Raw genomic sequence first — 23,999 nt, forward strand, 5'->3', positions numbered from 1 at the left:
CTGAATTGGATTCTTGGAGAAACATTGAACTCTTTTGCTCGATATTTATCCGGCATGACATTTCTCTGACTTACTTTGTCTATAAATGCTCTTTACTTAGATTTTATAACTTTATAGAGACAATAATATTTCATCCCTATGGATTTGATGGGGATTGTTGCAGCACTTTTGGGTCTGTTGTGTGTACTGCATTTGTCACTTCATCATGACTTAGTCTGCGCCATGTCTATCAGTCCAAGGGACCATCTGGGCCGTAAGGAAGTGACGTCTAAAGTAGCTAGGCTTATTTTGTATGTTTGTGTGTGGGGGCATGTGAGAGAGAGAGAGAGAGAGAGAGAGAGAGAGAGTAAGCGAGAGCTGCCGTGATTTGGCCGGAACCGGCCCTGTTCTCCGAGCTTAAGGATTTTGTTGAGCGGCTCAAGCCTGCTCAGCGATCGAGCTTTTACTCTCGATGCCCATGCTTAATTCTCCACGAATTTTAGGGTCACTCGAGCTTAATTCTCTGAGAAGCTTCAAGGCCCATGCTTTGGCTTTCTCGATCTTCCGCTCACAAGAACTGATCCATGCCGTCTGTGTACTTTCTCGAACGCCAGTCCGGCAAAACGTGGCGAAATGCTCACAATTGTTATTTAAGAGGTCGTACTCGCCGAAACCGCCTCGCTCATGAAGCTCGCGAGCCGTGTTCACGACTTCCTGAGGCAATCTTGTATCGGGTAAGGTCGTGCAAGTGCCCCTTTTTGTGAACATAAACCTCAGTAGTGACCGCCCATATGCATATGAGCGGAGGGAATGGAGCTTCTCGCCTTCTCGCCGGAAGCAATCGAGACATGTCGCGTCGACTCCTGTTCTCGTGAAGTGAATCACGGTGCCCTCTCCAATGTAAATTCCTAGTATAATGGCAAAGCTTGATTAGGCTTATAGCAATACGAAACGATGAGAGCAAAACAATGTGAATCGTACAATTTTCTATCGTTTGATATCAATAGCATGAATTGTCAAGAAAAAGCATCGGTGCTTGGCTTCTCATCACTTTTTTCATTTCCAGGTGCGTTTAGGAGAGATTGGTTTTATGAATTTGACTCGAATCATTTTGATCAAGAGCAAAAAGTGTCTAGTAATCGCCAATCTGTTTATCTTCTTTCTAACGCCATGGCAGCTCTCTCTTTCCACAGAAACAGAGGGAAACAGAGGCTACCTTATTGTCATTATAAATGATAATAATCGAACCCCCTCGAAATGAAAAGAAGAAAACGGCAAGATATCATGCTGAAATGATCTATCAAGCAGATGTAGGCCATGCAGGCCGAAAATTATAACAAAACCAGAGCCTGGTGAGATTATAACAAAAACAGAGCCTGATCACAAAACCATGTTGTGGAACATAAGAAGAAAGCATACTTTGGTCGAGCCACTTCCCATAACCATGTCACGGAAAAAATGATACCGCTCTGCTGCTAATGGAAAAGAAAGAAGAGGAGGAATCGCTCACCGTGGTGCGTGTACACCCCGTACCGCCGATACGTATAAACGTGATCCCCGGGCTCAAGCTCTTCCTCTGTTACCACAACTGGGAACACCTTGCTGATAATCCGAGCCGCCATTTCCGGTCCTCCTCTACTCTCTTGCACTTATGTGCTTTGGGCTGGTTTTGGATTAGCTTCGACACGCCCAAAAAGAGCGAAACCGAACAGGAGAAGGACGGGGCTTTTCTTGATCGCGACTACAAAAGGATTTGAAGCAGCTAAAGAAGGCAATTCTCGATCGATACTGCGTGGGCTTGAATGCAAGGGTGCCTTGGGTATGGTTTGGTGATGAGAGGGAGAGAGAGGGGGGGAGAGATGGATTTCCCACGGGGAGAAAGACGGGGGACTTGCCAACTTGGGGACCTTGAGCGAGGCCAGAGGTGGATTTATAATGGCTTGTAGATTTTTATTTTTTGTTTTTTTTGGTCGACGGCTCGCAGATTGAAATGGACAAAAAAAAGCTAAAGGAGACGAAGAACTTGGGGAGATCGCGTATTGAAAAAGGGCTGGGACCACGACTAGTCGCAAGACGTCTCTGTCCATGAACACCATAGCAAATGTGGGTAATAACACATAGGTAAAGATTATGATTAATAACACGAAAAACTCCAAATTGATACACATGTGATAAATTTACTTCAAATTAATGTTTTGATAAATTTATTTTTTGCTTTTTTTGGTCGACGGCTTGCAGATTGAAATGGACAAAAAAAAGCTAAAGGAGACGAAGAACTTGGGGAGATCGCGTATTGAAAAAGGGCTGGGACCACGACTAGTCGCAAGACGTCTCTGTCCATGAACACCATAGCAAATGTGGGTAATAACACATAGGTAAAGATTATGATTAATAACACGAAAAACTCCAAATTGATACACATGTGATAAATTTACTTCAAATTAATGTTTTGATAAATTTATTTTTTGCTTTTTTTGGTCGACGGCTTGCAGATTGAAATGGACAAAAAAAAGCTAAAGGAGACGAAGAACTTGGGGAGATCGCGTATTGAAAAAGGGCTGGGACCACGACTAGTCGCAAGACGTCTCTGTCCATGAACACCATAGCAAATGTGGGTAATAACACATAGGTAAAGATTATGGTTAATAACACGAAAAACTCTAAATTGGTACACATGTAATAAATTTACCTCAAATTAATGTTTTGATCATAAAAAACACCAAATTTGTACACATGTGACAACTTTACCAAAACTAATTTTTTTATCATAAAAAATCTCAAATCGTTATACTTGTGACAAATTTACCCTCTATTAAATTGGATTAATACCATGAAAAATCACAAATTAACAAACTTGTGACAAATAAAGGGGTAAAACTCCAAAATGGTATACCTATTAATTATCACGGATCATCAAACTCAGCAATTTTACAGTAAAATTTAATGGAAACTAAACAGGTATACCAGTTCGACAGTCTTTGGTGATTAAAAAATTAATTTGAGGTAAAATTATCATAAAATTTAAGATTTTTCATGGTATTAATCCTAAAGATTAAAAAGGCTTTAACAGCGAACGTACGTAAATGCACACAACTCATTTAAGAGAGGTGGTGTGAGTGTGAGTTTTGGTTTCACGTGTAAATTGATCTCGTGCCCTCTTATTGTTGGGAAAGAAGAAAATGGAGAAACATGCGGTTGGATCCAAGCGATGGTCTTTTGATGCATGATGACGGGGACAAACAGTCGTCGCTTTCAATCTTTTCTTAGAATCCTTCCAAATCAGGGTCGTCGAATAAACTGATCCCGATCAATCAATCAACCCGCCCACATATGTAGAGTACGGATTTTCAAACCAAACATTTGTGATAAATTTACCAAAAACTAATTTTTTAACCATAAAAAATCTCAAACCCAGTACATCTATGACAAATTTACTATAAATTAATTTTTTAACCACCAAAAACCCTAAATTGACAAATTTGTGACAAATTTACCCTTTATTAAATTGGATTAATACCATGAAAAATCACAAATTAATAAACTTGTGACAAATAAAGGGGTAAAACTCCAAAATGGTATACCTATTAATTATCACGAGTCATCAAACTCAGCAATTTTACGAAGAAAATTTAACGAAACTAAACAGTATACCGGGTTCGACGAGTTTTGGTGATTACAAATTAATTTGAGGTAAAATTATCATAAAATTTAAGATTTTTTATGGTATTAATCCTAAAGATTAAAAAGGCTTTAACAGCGAACGTAGGCAATTGCACACAACTCATTTAAGAGAGGTGGTGTGAGTGTGAGTTTTGGTTTCACGTGTAAATTGATCTCGTGCCCTCTTATTGTTGGGAAAGAAGAAAATGGAGAAACATGCGGTTGGATCCAAGCGATGGCCTTTTGATGCATGATGATGGGCACAAATAGTCGTCGCTTTCAATCTTTTCTTAGAATCCTTCCAAATCAGGATCGTCGAATAAACTGTCAATCAACCAGCCCACATATGTAGAGTACGAATTTTCAAACTGAATACTTGTGACAAATTTACCAAAAACTAATTTTTTAACCACTATAAACCCCAAATTGATACATCTATGACAAATTTATCCTAAATTAATTTTTTAATCACCAAAAATCCAAAACTGGTACATTTGTGACAAATTTACCCTCTGTTAGTTTCCGTTAAAATAGATTAATATCATGAAAAACTACAAATTAGTATACCTGTGATAAATGGAGGGTAAAACCCTAAATTGGTATACCCGTTAACTACCACATGTAATCAAGTATAACGATTTGACGATAAAATTTAACGGAAATTATCATATGGTAAATTTGTCGCAAGTGTACCAGTATATGATTTTTTATGGTCAAAAAATTAGTTTGGGGTAAATTTGTCACAAGTATACTAGCTTGGGGTTTTTGGTGGTATTAACCCTAATATATTTTGTGTTTATCAATGCTTAAAGTGAATTATTTTTCCCAACTTTGTAAGATTTGATATGGTTGTATTCTGATTATCCGTTAACTTTTTTTTTTTACTTACGTTACTATATTAATGTAATATAGAGGAATTCACGTCAAAATAGTGAAATATTGGCGGCCCCATACTTTAACTTTTTAATGAGAAAATTGATATCGAGCATGAGCTACTGTTTAGAAATTACAATAAAGTTTTTATAAGATTGTGTAAAATGTGAGGACATATTATAATAATTGCCTTGCCGTTTCACCGAGACAGATGACTCTAGCAGTTGTCTTATATCAGCCAAAGTACAAACACCTAACATAAGTATAAAAAAAAGTTCCAATTCTATGGAGCTACCTGATATGAAATGGCTCCATATTAAGTAAGTTTCACTTGTGATCTCTTAATTTTATTGAGATTTGTAATTAGAGCACTAAAGTTTAATTTAAATCACTTAATGCACCAAAGTTCCTTCATTTTCATTCTCTCTTCAATCACCAACGAGTCAATTTTGGTGCGAGGTCTCTAACTAACCTAGGAGCATATATTGATCAATTTGCTATTTTTCTAGCCGTAGAAAATCCCTACCCTTTATTTTGAATCTTTAAATATTCCAGCCGACACTGATCCGGCAAAGTCTCCTGCATTATCACCAGCATTGATTTCCAACTTTGCGGTGTTGGTCCCCAACACATCGGGCGGTTGTCAATCTCCTGCATTATCACCAGCATAGATTTCCAACTTCTACCCAACCACATCGGCAAAATCTCAATGTCAAAGCGGTGGTCCCCAAGGTCAAGAAGCCCTTTTTCATCCCTCCGATGTGGTTGGGATGTCGTCACGAACATATAAATTTCCGTTGCATCCTCCTCAAGCTGTGCGAGAAGACGTTTACGTTCGATGCCGGTCTCTCATGGGTCGTCATTGCAGCAAACTTGCAGATGAGAAATACAGGAATGTCGCTGCCTAAAGAATTACAATCACAATTAGAAAAATCCTCCAATTTCGTTGCTACACAGGCGGAGGGCCTGATCCTCTTTGCGTCGGTTTTTTTTGTGTGTGTGTGTGTGTTTTTTTTAATTTAGCTTTTTTTTAGTTTGTCTTTTTTTTTGGAAAAATCATTGGATTTTTTAACCCAATTTAATTAAATTTGGTGTAAAAATTAGGATTCGGATCAAAATGGCGTCGTTTTAGTGCTTCGGTTAACTCTAACTCCACTTAGGAGTGAGAAAATAAAACATTACGACAGCATTTTCCGTTAGCCAAGTTTGAAGGACCTAACGAGAGGGCTTGATCGTACCAACTTGACAAGTTTTATGATTTGATTGTGCTTTTTGAAAGTTTTAGGACTCGATCTCACTCTCGCGACAATTTTAGAACTTTTGTTATACTTATCCCTTTTAAATACTAGTCTCGTTTATGTACTTAAAGGAGTATAATAAAAAAACGGGCAAATGCCACATAACACCTCAAATTATTCTCTCCGTGACACAAATATCCCAAACTTTTTTTTTGTGTCACTTGAACCTCTAAACTTGCCCATTGTAACACAAATACCCCCAATTTTTTTTTTGTGTCAAGAAAAAACTTAAACTTATACATGTGTGATATATATACCCTTTATTTTAGTTCCATTCGGGGTACATTTGTCACACTTGTATAAGTTTGGGATTTTTTATGACACAAAAAAGGTTTGAAGTATTTGTGTTACAATGGGCAAGTTCATGGTTTTTAGTGACATAAAAGAGTTCGAGATATATGTATCGCTGTATGCATAGTTTGGGATTTTTTATGATATTAATCCTAAAAAAAATTATAAAGTGGGATCACATACTCGGATACCTTATTTGATTTGAAGACATGTACACTTATGATATGTCTGCATTGGATCCACATAATAATTAAATTTTCTATACTCGTGGCACCTAGTGACGTGCGTTGAAAACTTTGGGTATCGTTTGTCCAATGAGAAGAGAACTCTGTGGTGTTAATTTCGTTCATAAATACCTATGCTTTTGCCTGCGGATTCCATTCTAATTGCATCGACTCAAAGACGAGGGGTTTGAATTAGGGGTGTATTAGTTTGTAGGGGCGAGTAGTTCCAAGTTCCGTACAGGTTCCACCTGGAATTTGGAACATACCCATGGGAAAAGGTTTCTCATTTTTTTTAACCTGGAACCTACCCTATATACCTTGAAACACGAAACTTACCCCCGTCACGGGTTCCAAGGTCTATCCAGGTTTTATCTCGTATTATTAATTGAAATAATTGCAGTGAATCATTACCTTTAATGACCATCACTTGCTGCTACGGTCCATTGTCTACAATTTATATTTAGAGACACAAAATATGAAAAATTAACGAGTCATAAAATGAAAGGTCAGACTAGTGGTTCCAAATTATACACGAATAATCTAATGTCATGAAACACTACAGGATCACGCGCAGACATAGATCAAGAAAAAATACAAAAAACTTGTCTAAGGTTTAAGGTTCCAGGTTCTACTCATCAAAACAAGTTTTCCAACTTTTTGGAATCTGGAACTAACCCTACATACCTTGAAACTTGGAACTTATAAGTTCCCACTAGTCAGGTTATCAGGTTATAGGTTCTACCCTGGAACCATGCTCACCTCAAATTGTTAGTTTAGGGTTTTTTGTGATAAAAAAAATTAGTTTTGAGTAAAATTGTCACGGGTGTACAAGTTTGGGATTTTTCATGGTATTAACCGTAGAATATATTCCATTGGCTTTATTGCCTAGTTGTAGGCATCAATGTAATTAAATTAAGTTATTCTCGTAGGCTTTGCTAGACCCGTCAAACTGGTGGGTTGGGTCGGGTCGGGTAAAAGTGGTCCTACCAAAATTGACTCATTTTCCATGCAATACAAATCTAGTGACTAATACCTAACCTGGCCCATATCAATGAAACACTTCTATATTTATATTTAACCAAATTTAGGAAAATTCATACCGAAATTGAGGTGCCGAGAACGAAGTAAGCGAGGGCAAGATTGAGTGAGGACGAGAGAGGGTAAAGAGAGTCATAGAGGTGGGTTCGGTCTAAGTAAGTTGTGAATCTATTTAACACCCATATTATTTTGGGCTTTACCATCATAAATCCATTTATAACCCATTTACTGAATATAACTAACACATGAAATATGGTTTAAGAAATGAGTTTCTGAATCATTTTGACAGGTTTACTTATTTTCCATATCTCAACAAAACGAGAATCAATAAAAATTGTAAACACGTGAAAATTATCTACTTGACATGTTCATGCCATCTTGGAGGCCCATTGGCCCTTCGGATAGTTGGGTCAGGCAGAGTTGGGCCAGGCCCAGGTAAGAATTCTTTGAGCCCGAGCAAGTCCACTCTCTCTCTCTCTCTCTCTCTCTCTCTCTCTCTCTCTCTCTCTCTCTCTCTCTCTCTCTCTCTCCATGTCCATAGGACTCGTAGCATATTCGAATCATTGGCAAGCTTAGGCTAAAACCTTTCTTTAGGCTGGATGTGAATCCTGAACACGCGCCGCCAAACTCTATGTTTTCCAATGGAACCCGGCGAAATCATAGGTAATAATGGGTGCCTGGTTTAAAATCTTTGGTCGTGGCCTGATAGGCTTAGTTATGGCCTGATCGTAGTCCGGTCATTGCCATTCACAATCATATATATAAAAGCAGATGTCGTTGGTTTCAGACTGCTATGTTGGCTAGTGAGAGTTTGAAATCGGACATTCTCGTTGCTTTTTGGGCCTCTAATCCATAGAAAATGGGAGAGGTTTGACTGTTCACTTTAAAAGATTGTACTGCTTCTTGCAACTTTTGGGCGAAATGGATTTTGGACGAGGAATAAAGGCCAGCTAGTCAAGATCAGTACCACTAGAGTGAAAAAAAGAGGTCAGACCCGGCAAATCTTGTCGATCAATGGGTCTAAGGCCAACGCAGGACTTCAAGATCATGAAAAAAATATCAATAGCATGAAGATTCAAGACAAAGCAGAAGTTACGAAAAACGGATAAGCAAATGTGCAATTACGCTTCAATCACTATAGCTGGGAGATGTGCAATAATCAGGCTACTTGTATGTCATAGCCTTCTATCCTACACCAATGTAAATCTCTGGAAAAAGAATTTCAATTGAGCAAGCAAAATGCACCATTGAACAAGCTCTTGTCCACCAAAGAACACAATCACACCGTTGTACATTAGTCTACATCACTTGCACAAGCAAACAAAGTTCTTGAGCAGAACAGATAAGCTTGTTGGAGGATGAAGCCAAATATTGTTATTAAGGGCTTTTTTGTCTTTTCTCTTAATTTGCTTTTAGGTTAAAAGCTACGCTTTATATATCGCCTATTGATAGAAGTTAGCCGTCAAGCGAGAAGAAAATAGAGAGAAAAGAAAAGAGAGAAGAAAAAAGTGAGTTTTTTCTTTGTGAGTGTTCTCAATCTCTTTGTGCTCCGATCTTGAGAGAAGATCATAATTGTATTCCTACTTTCTTCGAAGTCTAGTGGATTCGCAGAGTGCCTCTGCACGGAGATGTAGCCCAGGTTTGGGTGAACTTCGATAACAAATTCTCTGGTGTGTTCTTTCGATTCTGTTCTTTTATTATTATATTCTGCTAGTGAGGATCGTTTGTTTGGGTTATTTTTCTGGAATCGATGCTCGATTCCCAACAACTGGTATCAAAGCTTGGTTGGTTAATTGAGAACATCGAGGGGTTTTTCGGTGACTTTTGATTGAAAGCAAACGATATGGCAGAAGATAAAATCAGGATCGATAAGTTCGACGGGCAGGATTTCGGATCGTGGAAACTCCAAATCGAGGATTATCTTTATCAGAAAGATCTTTATGCGCCACTTGAGGGTTGGAAACCTGAAATAGCGGAAGTGGATCCGACAGCAGAATCAGGATGGAAAATTCTTGATCGAAAGGCATTAGGTGCGATTCGTCTAGGGTTGATGAAAAAGACAGGGTACCACATCGCGAAAGCAAAAACTGCAAAAGAAGTCATGGATATTCTTATGAATATATATGAGAAGCCATCCACATCAAATCAGGTATTTTTGCTGAAGAAGTTGGTTAATATGAAGTTATCTGATAGAGGTTCCGTAGTAGAGCATATTAATAGTTTCACGCAAGTCACAGGTCAGTTGGAATCCGCAGGCATAAATCTGGATATGAAGCTTCAAGCTTTATTATTTTTATGTTCTCTTCCAGAAAGCTACAACACCGCAGTGCAGGGAATTTCAAGCACCATGAAGGATGATTTGACTCTGGATGATGCTGTGAGTAGTATCATGGATGAAGAGATGCGAAGAAAAGTCTCAGGTGGAAATAATTTTTCGCCATCTACATCTTCCACGGCACTAGCAGTGGAGAACCGTGGGAGAAGTAAAAGCAGAGGAAAATTCAGCGGGCGCGATAGATCACAGTCAAGGGGAAAGAGAGAGGTCGCAAAAGATGAGTGTTGGTTTTGTCACCAGACTGGACATCGGAAGTTTCAATGTGAGGCCTACAAAAAGAAGCAGCGGGATGAGAATCAAGGAGCTAATGTGGTTAGCGATGAACCTTCGCTAGAGAACTTGTGTTTATCTGCAGGGTATGACTTGACGACAGACAAGTGGTTTATTGACTCCGGTGCTTCTTTCCATTGCACCTCGCAAAGAGACATATTTGCTGATTATGCCAGTGGAGATTTTGGGCAAGTGGTTGTGGGAAATGGCCACATGTGTCCAATTGTTGGAAAAGGAACTGTGATTGTGAACATCTCAGGTGGAGGACGTCTAGTTTTGCACGAAACTAGACATATCCTAGAATTAAAGAAAAATCTAATCTCAACTAGTAAACTTGATCAAGAAGGTTTGGTAACAACCTTTGGATGCGTAGAGTGGAAGATAACCTCAGGGGCAAGAGTAGTAGCAAAGGGAAAACGTACATGTACACTTTACGTTCTCCAGGGAGACAATATCAGTGATATGGTTGCAACTACAGTGGCTACAGGTAATTTGTCTACTCTTTGGCATTATCGTTTGGGACATCTTGGTGAAAAGGGTGTAAAACAGTTACACTCAAGGAAGTTACTTCCAGGTTTGCAGAAAGTTGAATTAGATTTCTGTGAGAGTTGCATTTATGGAAAACAAAAGGCAGTCAGTTTTCAGTTGAATGGGCGACAGAATAAAGGTAAAAAATTAGAGTTGGTTCATACGGTTGTGTGGGGACCGGCTTTTAAACTCTCTTATGGTGGTAAGAGATATTTTGTCACATTCATTGATGATGCAATAAGGAAGACTTGGGTCTATGCTCTCAGAGAAAAATCAGAAGTATTCTGGATGTTCAAAATGTGGAAGGCCATGGTAGAAAAAGAGATAGGTTATCAAATTAAAGCTCTAAAATCTGATAATGGTGGTGAATACACGAGTAAGGAATTTGCAGAATACTTGAGCCGAGAAGGTATACACGGGTTGAAGACTGTTCCTAGAACTCCTCAAGAGAATGGTGTAGCTGAGAGGATGAATAGAACCATTCTGGAACGTGCGAGATGCATGAGGCTACATGCGGGTCTTCCGCTACACTTATGGGCCGCTATAGTTGATGCAGCTGTTTATCTGATTAATAGGAGTCCATCTAGTGTGCTTGATGGAGAAATACCGCAAGAGCAGTGGTCAGGTAAAAAGATTGATTATTCATATTTAAAAGTTTTTGGTTGTATTGCATATGCTCTTATTGATAGGGAGGATAGGAAGAAGCTTGATGCTAAATCCCAGAAGTGCATCTTTATTGGATATGGTAACGATGAGTATGGCTATAGGCTTTGGGATTATGAAAATAACAAAGTCATCCGCAGTTGGAATGTGGTATTCCATGAAGAAAAGATGTACAAGGATCATCAGATGGAGCATCAGAAGGCAGTAGAACCAAAATATGTTGAGCTGGACACAATACCTGTGAAAATAGTTCCAACAAATCAAAATGTACCTGAAGGGGAGGTTCAAGATGAACCTATTATCAATGAACAGGGATTTCAAGAGGAACGCGGTGATCCAGAACATACTGACGACCTAGAAGTACCTATCTTGAGGAGGTCTACACGAGTTAGAAAGCCAAAGGTAATTTTTTATCCATCAGCTAATATTGTTATGAACCATGTCTTATATACAGATTCGGGAGAACCTGAGACTTATGATGAGGCAAAGAAAGACACATCTCACATGCAGTGGAAGCATGCTATGAAAGACGAGATGAGCTCGTTACTTCAGAACAAAACTTGGGAGTTAACAGAGTTGCCTGCAGGTAAAAAGGCTTTGTTAAATAAGTGGTTGTACAGGATAAAAAATGAAGTAGATGGTAGTAGCAGATACAAAGCGAGACTTGTGGTCAAGGGCTTTTCTCAGAAAGAAGGAATTGACTACTCCGAAATATTTTCACCAGTAGTAAAGATGACATCAATTAGAGTTTTGCTGAGTATAGTTGCAGTGGAGGATCTTCATCTCGAGCAGTTGGATGTGAAAATGGCGTTTTTGCATGGGGACCTAGATGAAGAGTTATACATGGCGCAACCTAAAGGTTTTGAGGTCAAAGGTAAAGAGCACATGATATGTCGCTTGAAGAAAAGCTTGTATGGCTTGAAGCAAGCTCCGCGGCAATGGTACTTAAGGTTTGATGGTTTCATGGAAGAAAAAGGCTTTGCACATTATGAAGCTGATCATTGTGTTTATTTTCACAAGTATAGCGATGGTGATATCGTATATCTCTCTTTGTATGTGGATGACATGCTGGTGGCTAGTTCCAATATGAAGAAAATCGCAGAAGTGAAGAAGATGTTGGCATCGCAGTTTGCTATGAAAGACTTGGGAGAGGCCAAGAATATCTTAGGCATGAAAATCATCAGAGACAGAAAAAATAAGAAATTGTGGTTGTCGCAAGAAGACTATGTGAAGAAGGTGTTAAAGAGATTTAACATGGATAAGGCAAAACCAGTTGCCACTCCTCTAGCGAGTCACTTCAAACTTTCTAAGGATATGTGTCCGAGTACTCAGGCTTTGAAAGATGAGATGGCGGCAATCCCATATGCATCAGCAGTGGGAAGTTTAATGTATGCCATGGTGAGCACGAGACCAGACATTGCACAGGCACTGGGAGTTGCGAGTCGATATTTGCAGAACCCGGGCAAAGAGCATTGGAATGCAGTAAAATGGATATTGAGATATCTAGCAGGTACATCAAATTACTCTCTTTGTTATGGAGGGACATCTCTAGAGCTGCAGGGTTATGTGGATGCAGATCATTCGGGTGATCGAGATAGTGGTAAAAGTACCACTGGATATGTATTTACAGTTTCAGGTACAGCAGTGAGTTGGGTATCTCAACTACAGAAAGTAGTGGCTCTATCGACGACAGAAGCAGAGTACATGGCGATCACGGAAGCCTCCAAGGAAATCATGTGGTTACAAGATTACATGGAGGGGCTACATCAAAAGCAGCCAGTGAGCACACTGTGGAGTGCTAGTCAAAGTGCAGTACACTTAGCAAAGAATGCAGCTTATCACTCAAGAACTAGACATATCAAGAAGCGTTATCATTTCATCAAGTCAGCATTGAAAGATAATGAGTTAAAGTTACAGAAGATTGATGGCTTGAAGAATCCAGCTGATATGTTTACCAAGGTAGTAGACAGAGAGAAACTTATTCTCTGTACTACTACCATTGGTATTACTCCATGTTAATTGATGAGGAGTATCGCAGAGACACAAGTTCAGGTTACTAACTTTTGAAGTAGATGGATGCAAAGTTGCTTGGTGCATCGGGTGTATTTGTCTTCAAGTGGGAGATTGTTGGAGGATGAAGTCAAATATTGTTATTAAGGGCTTTTTTGTCTTTTCTATTAATTTTGCTTTTAGGTTAAAAGCTACGCTTTATGTATCAGCTATTGATAGAAGTTAGCCGTCAAGCGCTGAGAAGAAAATAGAGAGAAAAGAAAAGAGAGAAGAAAAAAGTGAGTTTTTTCTTTGTGAGTGTTCTCAATCTCTTTGTGCTCCGATCTTGAGAGAAGATCATAATTGTATTCCTACTTTCTTCGAAGTCTAGTGGATTCGCAGAGTGCCTCTACGCGGAGATGTAGCCCAGGTTTGGGTGAACTTCGATAACAAATTCTCTGGTGTGTTCTTTCGATTCTGTTCTTTTATTATTATATTCTGCTAGTGAGGATCATTTGTTTGGGTTATTTTTCTGGAATCGGTGCTCGATTCCCAACAAAGCTCACCCTAACCTTGCCAAACTTCAAGCAGAACTTTCCTTCTGCATATGAGCGGTGGCGTTTAGAAGAAAATAGCCACAGAACTATGGTCCAGCCTGAAAACAGAGTTTGGGGCACGGAGATACAGTTTCTTGTAAGGCTATCTCACCGTAACTTTGCCAAACTCCTGGGATTTTGTCGAAAGGATGAAAATTTAGCTCTTGCTTATGAGTTCAAACCATAGGGCAGCTTGAACCTTTTCAGAAGCAAGTGGCCTAATCGCTCTGTGAATTTCTGAAATGTCTCCATAAAGATGCCAATTGTTTAGCATATCTTCTTGATCAGTTGATAGTCATTGTTGACGAATGTTCTGATTTCAAAATTCAAGCTAGTTTGAACATGTACTTGCATTTAAGCATTATTACACTGCCCATTACTCTGGTACAGAGAGCTCCACTGCTCATCTTCCATGGGATGTACGCCTCAAGATTGCGGTCGGGGCTGCCAGAGGCCTGCCCTCCTTGCACAGTTCCTGAGAGGAAACTATTAGTCAGGGATTTCAAAACTTAAATATTTTGCTAGATGCGGTTGATATCTTATCCTCCTTATAATGGTTACTGTCCTGTTTCATAAAATTCATATGAACTCTATCATCAGTCTAGTCAAGTTCTTGGGAGGAGGATAATTATGACAGAGACATGCCTAGTTTCTCCTTTAGAAGACTTGGAATTGTGTCCTCTAACCAGGAGAAAAGAGTCATTATAGCAAGTGGAGATCCTACGTTTCCCTCTGCTTGATGGATGAAAGGTGTTTGGTTGATTGCAAATCCATTCTTCTTAGATTTGATATTAAGTTCAGAACACGAGACAGCATGAACCGGTCCCCAGCTGCTTTAGATATCCCCATATTGTTTGTTGCTAGAATCATGAGAGTTTGCAATTTATATTTAGGCTGGAAACCGAGTCTAATTTACTGTCTGGTTCTTCTGCAGTCTTGCACAGCCCAACTCTCGGACTTTTGATTGGTGAAGTCTGGTCCCCAAGAGGGGGAGTCATGTGTTTCAACATGAATCGTGGGTACCATAGGCTATGCTGCCCCTGAATACCTAATGATTGGTAATCCGATAAAACATTTGCCATTGTAAAGTGCTTTTTGGTGATTTAGTGCTGAAGGATGTGCAGTCTTGAATTATGACTATAATAGGGTGTTTCAAGAAGTTATATTTGGCACTTCGCTGCAACGTTATATAAAACTCTTCGATTTTACAGGGCACCTCTATGTCATTTTGGCACCGTATTGCCTGAGATACTAATAGGTTATAGTGCAATAGATTGGAACCGTCTGGCATCGAAACATCATTTAGTGAAGTGGGTCAGACCACTCTTATCCAGTAAAAGAAAACTGAATACCATAATGGACTCTAGATTGGAGGACAATTATTGTATAGATTCTGCATTCCAAATAGCACGGCCAGCATTAAGATGCCTCCGCAGGACTCCTAACAAGCGGCCTTCCATGACTGAAGTCAGGGAAGCACTGGAATCAAGAGAAGCTGCCAATGCTAATAGAATACCATGGGATGCTTGAATTAACTACTAGCGTGATGTGGTCAAAGTCTATTGCTCCACATTTTCCCATTTTTCCCAAGATCAATTTTGGGCCGTGAAATCTCATCTCAATTGTACCCAGCAGTAACTAGGCGTTTGTGTTTTCTTGCTAGTACTTTGGAATATTCATGAACTATATCAGTACGTGCATCGGCTTGTGAACTGAGATATTGTGATTGCACTTTCTTTAAGAGAATGTTTTGGCAAATTCTCGATTCTGTCAGCAATCTAAGGTATACAAAAGAAATCCACAGCTCTTCAAGAGTCCGAGCTCTTATTCTGTTCATGTTCAGGATTTGAACATGAGCAGAAGCTCATCTTTATTGCAGTCGTGAATTTGTTCGTGCTGTATTCGGTCCCCAATCAACCCCCAGGAGGTGTCATGCGGTTCTGTCCGTTCTCATAGTGATTTTTGAGCTCTGAGACACGGTTGGGTTATTGGTGGAGTCGTTTAAAGCAAAGAGCTGCTCAGTTGTCCATTCAGAATGAATAACATGTGTCATTTGGTGCTATTCATGTTGCAGATAAGATATGTCCCATTGTTTTGTTTCTGAATAAAAGGCACAATTACAAAGAGTATATTGGAGGCTGGATCAAATTTACAACATAAGCACAATAATCTAGGCTCAATCTGTATACAGTTTATTGAACATGGTAATAACAATACAGGGTTGAAAACGCAAACTATGGTGTACAAAGATCCGCAAGATTCGGGAACTCGAAATCTCAACAACATAAAACTAATGTCAACTTAATCAATTTCTGACTATTGTGATTTACACAAGTCATTATTTTTAATCGTCGTAACTTGGTTTCACTTATGACTAGTAACTTACCTTTTTGAACAGTAGCTTGACCACAGAATCGGTAATCGTAACTTGAATATATTAACACTCAGTAATTAAGTCATTGTAAATGACAAGTTAGTAATCATCTCTCAAATATTGTAATTTACATCGATGCCTCGTAGGGTTGAACTCGCTGACATTTTATAAATTTTCATGGAATATCATAAATAATGTGAATCGATTGTAAATTTTCTTTTCCTATCTTTGGGTACTTAACCCCGTGAATATATAATTATCTCGTAGTTTTCCTTAATCAATAGCAAAATTAACAATTTCATAGTCATTTTTTTTAACATTTATCAATTACTACCTTTTTAAAATCAGCCGATGTTAATTTTTCTTTTCTCAATAACCATAGAATTTCCCGACGCCAAATTTTTATACTGAAGTTCAGACAGTCGAATTTCGAGGACGAGAGAAGATATATCTGCCGATGGGCCTGTAACGATTGGGCTTTAGAAAAAAAAGGAAGCCCAGAGACCCAAATCAGCCCTCTCAGCCCAGCCCATTTAAAACGGGCTCTTTCCAGTTTCCACTCCCTGCAGAGAAACCTGAAGAGCAGAAAGCAAAGCAAAGCAAAGCAACGGCACCCAGAGAGAAAGAGAAGAGAGTTCAACCAACAAAGAAAAAAGGAGGGTTTCTTGCGTGCTTTGAGTCTCCACGGGCCGGATTTAACTTCGTTTCGTAGCGCCCGGTAACGATTCAAACTCTTTATCCGTTTCGATCGAAGGAAATTCTCGTAGCTAAAGTGGTGAATTCGGATCTATTTGAATTCTGAGGTTGCCGGTTCGATCCAGGAGTTGTTTAGCTCCAAAATCATGTAGTAATGAACATTTGTAGAGTTACGGTTTGGTCGGAGTGAATTTTTGAAGATTTGCGTGCGATGCCGGAACCGATTACTGATTACTATGTTTGGCGCTGGTTTTCGTCTGCCTGGGGCTATCTTTTGGGTCGGCCAAATTTAAGTTGTTTTAGTACTTTGAAAAAACTTTATTTTACAATAAGGTCGCTGCTGCTTGGTACAGGGGATAACAATTACTGTTCTGCTATGGGTAAGCTTTTCGTTGATGCGTAGGATTCTTTATGTTGATGAATAAGTGTAAATTAGTCGAGTCTTAGCTGAGAAAGTTGTTTACTCGACTTTTTATATCCGTTTCTCGCTTAATTGATAGAATTTCGAGTTCGTTGGCTTGAGTTGTCTTGCTTGTTTGGTTTTGGTAATTTCCTTGTTTCTTCTGCAATTCTTTCTTGCTTTCTTGTTTTGTTTTCTGCGTCTTTTTCACCATGAGTTGTGCGTTTTTAGGATGTAATCTCCAGCCGGTCTTGCCCTGAGAATGCAGGTGTTTGTTGTAACCTTATGATAATTGTGAACTTCAAATTGTGATTCCATGGGTCAAAGTTATCATATTTGGTTGTTTTTGTTGCATATGAGTTAGCAAGTAGGAAATTTTGTCACAGAATTTTGGTTTTAGTTCCTCCTCTGGTTGGACTTTGTTACCCTTAGCATTTGGTTTGGGCATTTCATTGGATCAATAGACTAAGTTGTTTTGATGCTTTAGCTGGTATACTGAGGCAAAAGAAAATTAGAAAGAAATTGAGACGAGAAATGAGAATAAAATGATTTAGAGAGCAGATATGAACGAGGAGAAGAAGAAGGCATTCGTCACGAGAATGCAACATAGTGGTCATACCGTACTTATGGAACATGTTTGATATGCAAGATGGACTCAGTCCCAACAGTTTGAGCGTTCGGGTTAAAGTGATGTTTAACACTGTGTCAGAGCTTCAATGCAAGGGCTGGAATCCGAACTATACATCTTATATATATTCTGCATGTCATACTAGTTATTGCCCTCCCGCTTTCTGAATTATCCTGAAATTCAGGCAAGCCTCAACTTACAGACAAAGCGGATTATGAAGGAATATGCTTCATACACAGGTCCACTAACAACTTCAGATTCTAACTTCGCTAACTTACTCTTTTCCCACCTGCTGACATCTCTATAACTCAATTAGTTCCTGCTCATCTCTAGCTCCTGTCTTCAGCTCACGGCAAATCTTCAACTTTTTCTCTTCACTTGTGTAGTCACAGGAGGACCAGTTGTGACTGTTAAGCAGTTCATCATCTTCTGAGGTTGGCCTGAGCTGGAGCTTGAGAGGGAGGTCAAATGAGTCTATTCCAAATGGTAATGTTGCTCCACTTCAGAAGTCAGAGTCTTTAGTTTTGCATAGCTGAAAGTTGCAACAAGAAGCTTCAGATCTGATACATTTCTCAGCAAGGGTGGTTTTGGTAGTCTTCAAAGGCTGCCTTGATGAGAAGGGGTCTTCCCAGAGCAAAAGAATGACTCCAATTGCCATCCAATAATTGAGCCCAGAGAGCATGCAAGGATTCAAAGAGTGGAAGGTAATCTTAGTTCCTCTCAGGAAAGCTCGGGTTGCATGTGCTTTGCAGTATTTAATGTTGATCACTATTGCGTTTTTAGCAAGAAGCTCTATTATGATGGTGGGGGAAGAATCGTGTCCAGATACATAGTTTGTTGTAGAAAAGTGAGAACGAGATGATAGATGTTAGTGGCATTTTTTGTCGCTGGATTGTTCTGGTTTTGTGTGGCTAATTTCATATGAAGCTCACTATCTCAATTTGCTTTCTTCCTTTCGAGAATATATGTCGTTGCCCTACTGAACACATATTTCTGGGGGTGTGATCAATGATGAGGACCAGATTATTCTGTTAGGATTGCAATTATTTAGAAAAGACAGTGCTTGCTCCTTTTGTCCTTTATTGTAGGGTCCATGACTTGTCCTATGACCAAGAGCAATTCTATGCAAGAGCTTGGAGAAAAGTCAGCTTGCTTTTCCGTTGTATGGTTTCAAGTCCACATAAAAACATTGAAAAATCTTGTGAGATTCTGTTTTCAAGGACTTCTGGGTTAGTGTAAGTATTTTCCAGACATGCAATAGAAGAGTAAAAATTTGTCTATCCTACGCCTGGTGTCATTAATTTTCCGGTGTTTATTTTATCTCTATTCAAAATCAAAACAGCAGGCAAAGTGCTGGGTGAAATACATGGCTCATCTAAGATTCCGTACGCATGTACCGTTGGAGATTTAAGTAGTCAAAAAATTTCGAGAAGAGTTGTTTTCACCAATTTGCTGAACAGGTTGTCAGGATGTAAAGTGATGAGACACAAATGGTTAAGGCATATCTCTTTTGGAAAGCACATTTGAGTGGCCGTCTCGGGGTGTGTGGATGAGAAGGCAAGCTGCTGTAAATTATAGGACCATTTGATCTATAGATACCTCAAGTGAACACCTGTGTTCTTGATCTAAATCTTGAGATTCCACAATCCTGTCCTACAGTTGTTATGTCTAAGTTGTGTGGTGCATATTACATGCGTGTTTGTTTTCCAGCAGCCAAACAGCATGGTAGTGGAGGAAACAAGTAGGATGAGAGAAGCTTTGCCAGCTTAGCTTCTATCTCTAAGGTTCTTGAGAGGTGGAGTAGAAATGTCTTATGAATCTTCATTGTTTATAAATATTATGGTAAAAGTCTTGTAATAGCTTGTAAATTTTGAAATGTAGGGAGTCTTCTTGCATTTTACAGAAGGAATTTAGGTCCTGCATCAGAAACTATTGTGACTTATATCCTTGCCTTTTAAGCTAAACTCAGAGGATGTCACTACAATGTACCTGAAACATTAAATCCCAATATGAGTTTTACGACATTATAGCCACTTCTGGAATTTCTCGACATTGTTCTAGGAACTTAAACCATCCTTAGTGAGGATATTTTATTTGTGGAAAAATATGCTGGCCGGCCCTGAAAGTGAGGTGACATAATTGTTTGAGTCCAAACTTATGCTACTTTAGGAGACACTGGACATAACTATTCTTCTTCAAGTATCCTTGGAAGAATGAATAAGATTATGCCATCTTCTTTTTCATGAATCACCTGGTAAATGGAGGTCAACATGTTAATAGCATGCAAGTGTTTTAAAAGGGAAAAGATGAGGAGGGAAGGACTTAGCCTCCACATAAGTCTATTTAGCATATGAATTTTTCAAAATTGATCTTCACTCAAGATGCTATTGTCTTTCTTGGAAGGTGGACATCTATTTTGTACTACACAAGATGAGTGCATTCTATTCTCATGTTGCATATCAGAGCTTGTATGATTCTGTGTTTTAGACTCTACATGGTCACCCATACAGTCATCAATCTTATCCTCAATTGGCTTTGCCGATGTCAAAATCATGCGAGGGATGTTTACTTGCTTTATAAATAGATTGAGCACTTAAGATTGGCTTACTCCTTGGTTTACATGAATATGAGGCTGTGTACTTACAGTAAGGCATATGAAATTCAACTATTTGGTTCACATGTCAGGATTTACTATTGAACATGGTTGATGATGCATCATTGAATATTTCATCCCAGTTTTTATTTCAGATTATTTGTTACCATCTAAAATTTGTAGGTGGCTCTGAGGGTGCCATTCTGGGTTTCTTTAATTTCTTATCACACAAATTGGTCGCTCTGTCTCCTCTCTTTTTCTGTGGAAGATGCCTGTTTGCTTCGTCTACTAAAAAAATGTGAAATTATGAGGTTTTACCCTATTTTGATTAGAGAGTGATAACTTTTTGCAGTCAGTGGTGAACTTCCTGGGCAGCTTATCTCGTCCAAACATTGTCAGGCTAATGGGATACTGTTTGGAGGATAAAGAACTACTTCTTGTCCATGAGTTCAAGCCAAAGGGTACCCTAAAGAACCATCTCTTTGGAAGTAAGCTTCTTTCTTGGGCGATATATACATGCTTGCCTCAAATTTATGGTAAATATGATCTTTTCTTGTTTCAATGTACTACACAAATCATGTTTCTTTCCTGTTGCAAAGGGCGTCGGCCATTAAACCACTTCCATGGGTCACACGGATTAAAATTGCAATAGGAGCAGCCAAAGTCCTCATGTTCTTGCACTAGTTAGACAGGCAAATAATCTGCAGAGATTTCAAGCCCTCAAACATATTGCTGGACTCAGTAAGTTTCATGTTCGTTACTTAGATTAAATTAAGCAGTACCACATTGCTGTTACCTTTAAAATTTGGTTCCAAAATCGTCTCCTGTGCTGAAATAACTCACATAAGTTTGCAACATCTGTCTTTTTGCAATTCCCTCCTGCATTCTGGCAGCAGCAAGAATTTGAAACCTTATGCGTTCAGGCTTTCATTCTGGCCAGGTTTTCACATATAACACGAGAGTTATCATTGCAAAGCATCTTCAAAACCTGATTCGCCACCCAAGTATGTTTTCATTATTTTTTGGTTGGGGGACTTTGTTGTTATGCTCGTCTAAAATTGCATATTCCCAAGCTACTCTTTTCATAGGTAGTTTATAATACCAGTCATTAGCCCGAGCTAAGCTTATTAAATCTGCATTGTCCAAGTTTACTGGTGTATAGATCACGCTAGCAGTAGAAAAGAGACCTTATTCACTTTGACCTTTTGTTTGGCATGTGTTTCGACAGTCCTATAATGCCAAAATATCAGATTTTCGTTTGGCAAGAAAAGGTCGAGACGAAGACAGAGCACATGTGACGACACAGGTTATTGGAACTTATGGCTGCGCCAGCACCCAAGTACATAGCCACAGGTAATATGATGGGCTTTCTGAATTGCTTGGGGTGATCATAGCAGAGAACATTGCACTTTGGACTTAGTTTGACCATGGCTGAAGCCATGTTTAGCAAATTCATGCTAGATTATCACATCATTCTGGTTGAACAGGTCATTTATCTGTGAAAGGGCGATGTCTATAGCTTCGAGATGGTACTGGTTGAGCTTTTGACTGGAATGCAATCGTATGATGGAAATTGTCCGACTAATTAGCAGATTTTGGTGGAGGGGGTCTAACCTAATCTTTCTAAAAGGTAATTGAATAGAATCATGGGCTCTCGACTGGAAGGGCAATATCCTCTGAAGGATGCTCTTTACGTAGCCGCACTTGCATTCCAATGTCTCCGCTCCGCCCAAGCACCGGCCATTGATGAATGAAGTCGTGGAAACCCTGGAAAGAAGTAGTTGCAGCTGATAGGAAACACTGTCTCTTAGACGATTGATCCCAACTCGGCTGTCTTTCTCGGACACGGTCAGTAATTCTTTATTCATCACCTCCGCTCAATGCAGATTCGTCTTCTGTACTCTATGAACTAGCTTGGCCAATGGATATGCTTGTTAGCACAAGTTGGACTGACCCATCCGTGCCTTGAGTTCAAAATGTGCCCATGTTGATTGTGCTTGTGTAGGTGTGTGTGATAGAGAGAGAGTAAGCCTATGCCATCATGATTGGGCCGAAAGCAGCCCAGTTCTCCGCGCTTAAGAATTTCGTCGAGCGACTCTAGCCTGCCCAACAATCAAGTTTGCTCTCCGAGCCCGAGTCGCCGCCCAAACCTGCCAACGGTTCGTGCGGGTGACGCCTTATAACCACACAGTAAGGCGAGCTGGGTTTGGAAGGCCAGATAAAATATGTTAATTATTTTAAAACGATTTCTTCGTATTTAGAGATTCCAAATACTCAGACCTCGACATAAAAAATTACAACAGCAAAAGACATCCTGACGGGACCGGACATCACTAAATATCGGCGGTCAAGATCTGATTTGGTGGAATGTTCCTCGTATACTTAACAATTAAGATCCCCCCGTACGTACGGGCCGGACATTTCTCTGACTGTCACAAGTGGGACAGGAAAGTCTCAAAAAGCTGTCCCAATCATAGATATATCTTCTTTCGTCGTGTGGGGCTCACGTGTCCCATCACATCACCTACCCGCGAAATACCCAAATCGAACCTCATTGAAAATGCGGTAAACGGGTCTCCTCGTCATTTAACGCTGCGACGGCCTAAAGCATAAATATGCTGCACGAATAAAAATCATAAATGGAAAGGGAACATGTGACAAAATTGTCAACAAAAAGAGAGATAGTTGGCTGTCTCATTATACGTGGGTAACAAAGTGTGATTTCACCGTTTATTAAATTGGACATAAAAGACTAAACTCCCTTTCCTTTTACTGCTCCTTGACAAACAGTAACTCTCTCAAAAAGACGATAATGATTGCTAGCGAGGAGACGGATGGAGGAAGGCAAGTTGGACGGGTTCTTGGCTCACTTGAGCTTTAATTCCCTGCAGAATCTTGATTGCCCAGTCCTTGACTCCCATGGCCTTCAGCTCAAAAGCATTGATTAATGCTGTCTGTGCGCTTGCTCGATTGCCGGTCTTGAAAAAAGTGGCAAAGTGCTCGCAGTTGTTGCTGAAGAGATTGTATTCGCCGAAACTATCTCCCTCGTGAAGCTCCCAAGCCTTGTTTACGACTTCCTCGGGCGGTTTGGTATCGGGCAAGGCCGTGCGGGTCCCCGATCTAGTCAGCCAATACTCCAGCAGCGGCCGCCCATACGCATATGAACGGAGGGAATGGAGTTTCCCACCTTCTCGCCGGAAGCAATCGAGACACGTCTTGTCGACTCCTGTTCTTGTGAAGTGAATGACGTGGCCCCATCCAACGTAGATTCCTATTAGAGTCGATAGTTAGCATGTGAAATAAAGAAAAAGAATCGGTTGTCCAAATCACCCATAGCAAATAGTTACCACGTAATCAAACTTATCAATAGGGAAATGCGAAGAAGAATATTCAGAGAGAGACGACTGAAGGAGGAAAGATGTCGAGGAAGAAGGAAAAAAATAGGAGAAACCACGTAAATCGGATAATTTTCTATCATTTGATACCAATAGCTCGAATTGTCCGGGGGAAAAACCAGCTTCTCATCTCACCATTTTTTTGTTTACTAGCGTCGAGAGAGAGAGA

General features: G+C 39.6%; 1 protein-coding gene, 1 long non-coding RNA gene and 1 pseudogene across 2 annotated transcripts; 2 read left to right on the forward strand and 1 right to left on the reverse strand.

The window, feature by feature from the left end:
- Positions 1–417: 417 nt before the first annotated feature.
- On the reverse strand, positions 418–1,601 carry LOC115668891 (protein LEAD-SENSITIVE 1-like). Its single transcript, XM_030590249.1, has 2 exons — positions 1,490–1,601; positions 418–887 (listed from the first exon to the last, which is right to left on the reverse strand). The coding sequence occupies exons 1-2, from the start codon at positions 1,599–1,601 to the stop codon at positions 418–420; spliced, it is 582 nt and encodes a 193-aa protein (XP_030446109.1).
- A 16,951-nt stretch (positions 1,602–18,552) lies between these two features.
- Positions 18,553–23,999, forward strand: part of LOC115669491 (probable serine/threonine-protein kinase PIX13) — a 60,574-nt pseudogene continuing 55,127 nt past the window's right edge.
- LOC115667997 (uncharacterized) lies at positions 20,621–22,378 on the forward strand. The gene is made up of 2 exons (XR_008816852.1): positions 20,621–21,176; positions 21,376–22,378. It is a non-coding gene; the product is annotated as an uncharacterized LOC115667997 (long non-coding RNA).

Source organism: Syzygium oleosum, unplaced genomic scaffold (assembly GCF_021117445.2).
Source record: "Syzygium oleosum isolate NSW1041296 unplaced genomic scaffold, Sole_v2.1 Sole_v2.06, whole genome shotgun sequence".
NCBI classification, from domain to species: domain Eukaryota; kingdom Viridiplantae; phylum Streptophyta; class Magnoliopsida; order Myrtales; family Myrtaceae; genus Syzygium; species Syzygium oleosum.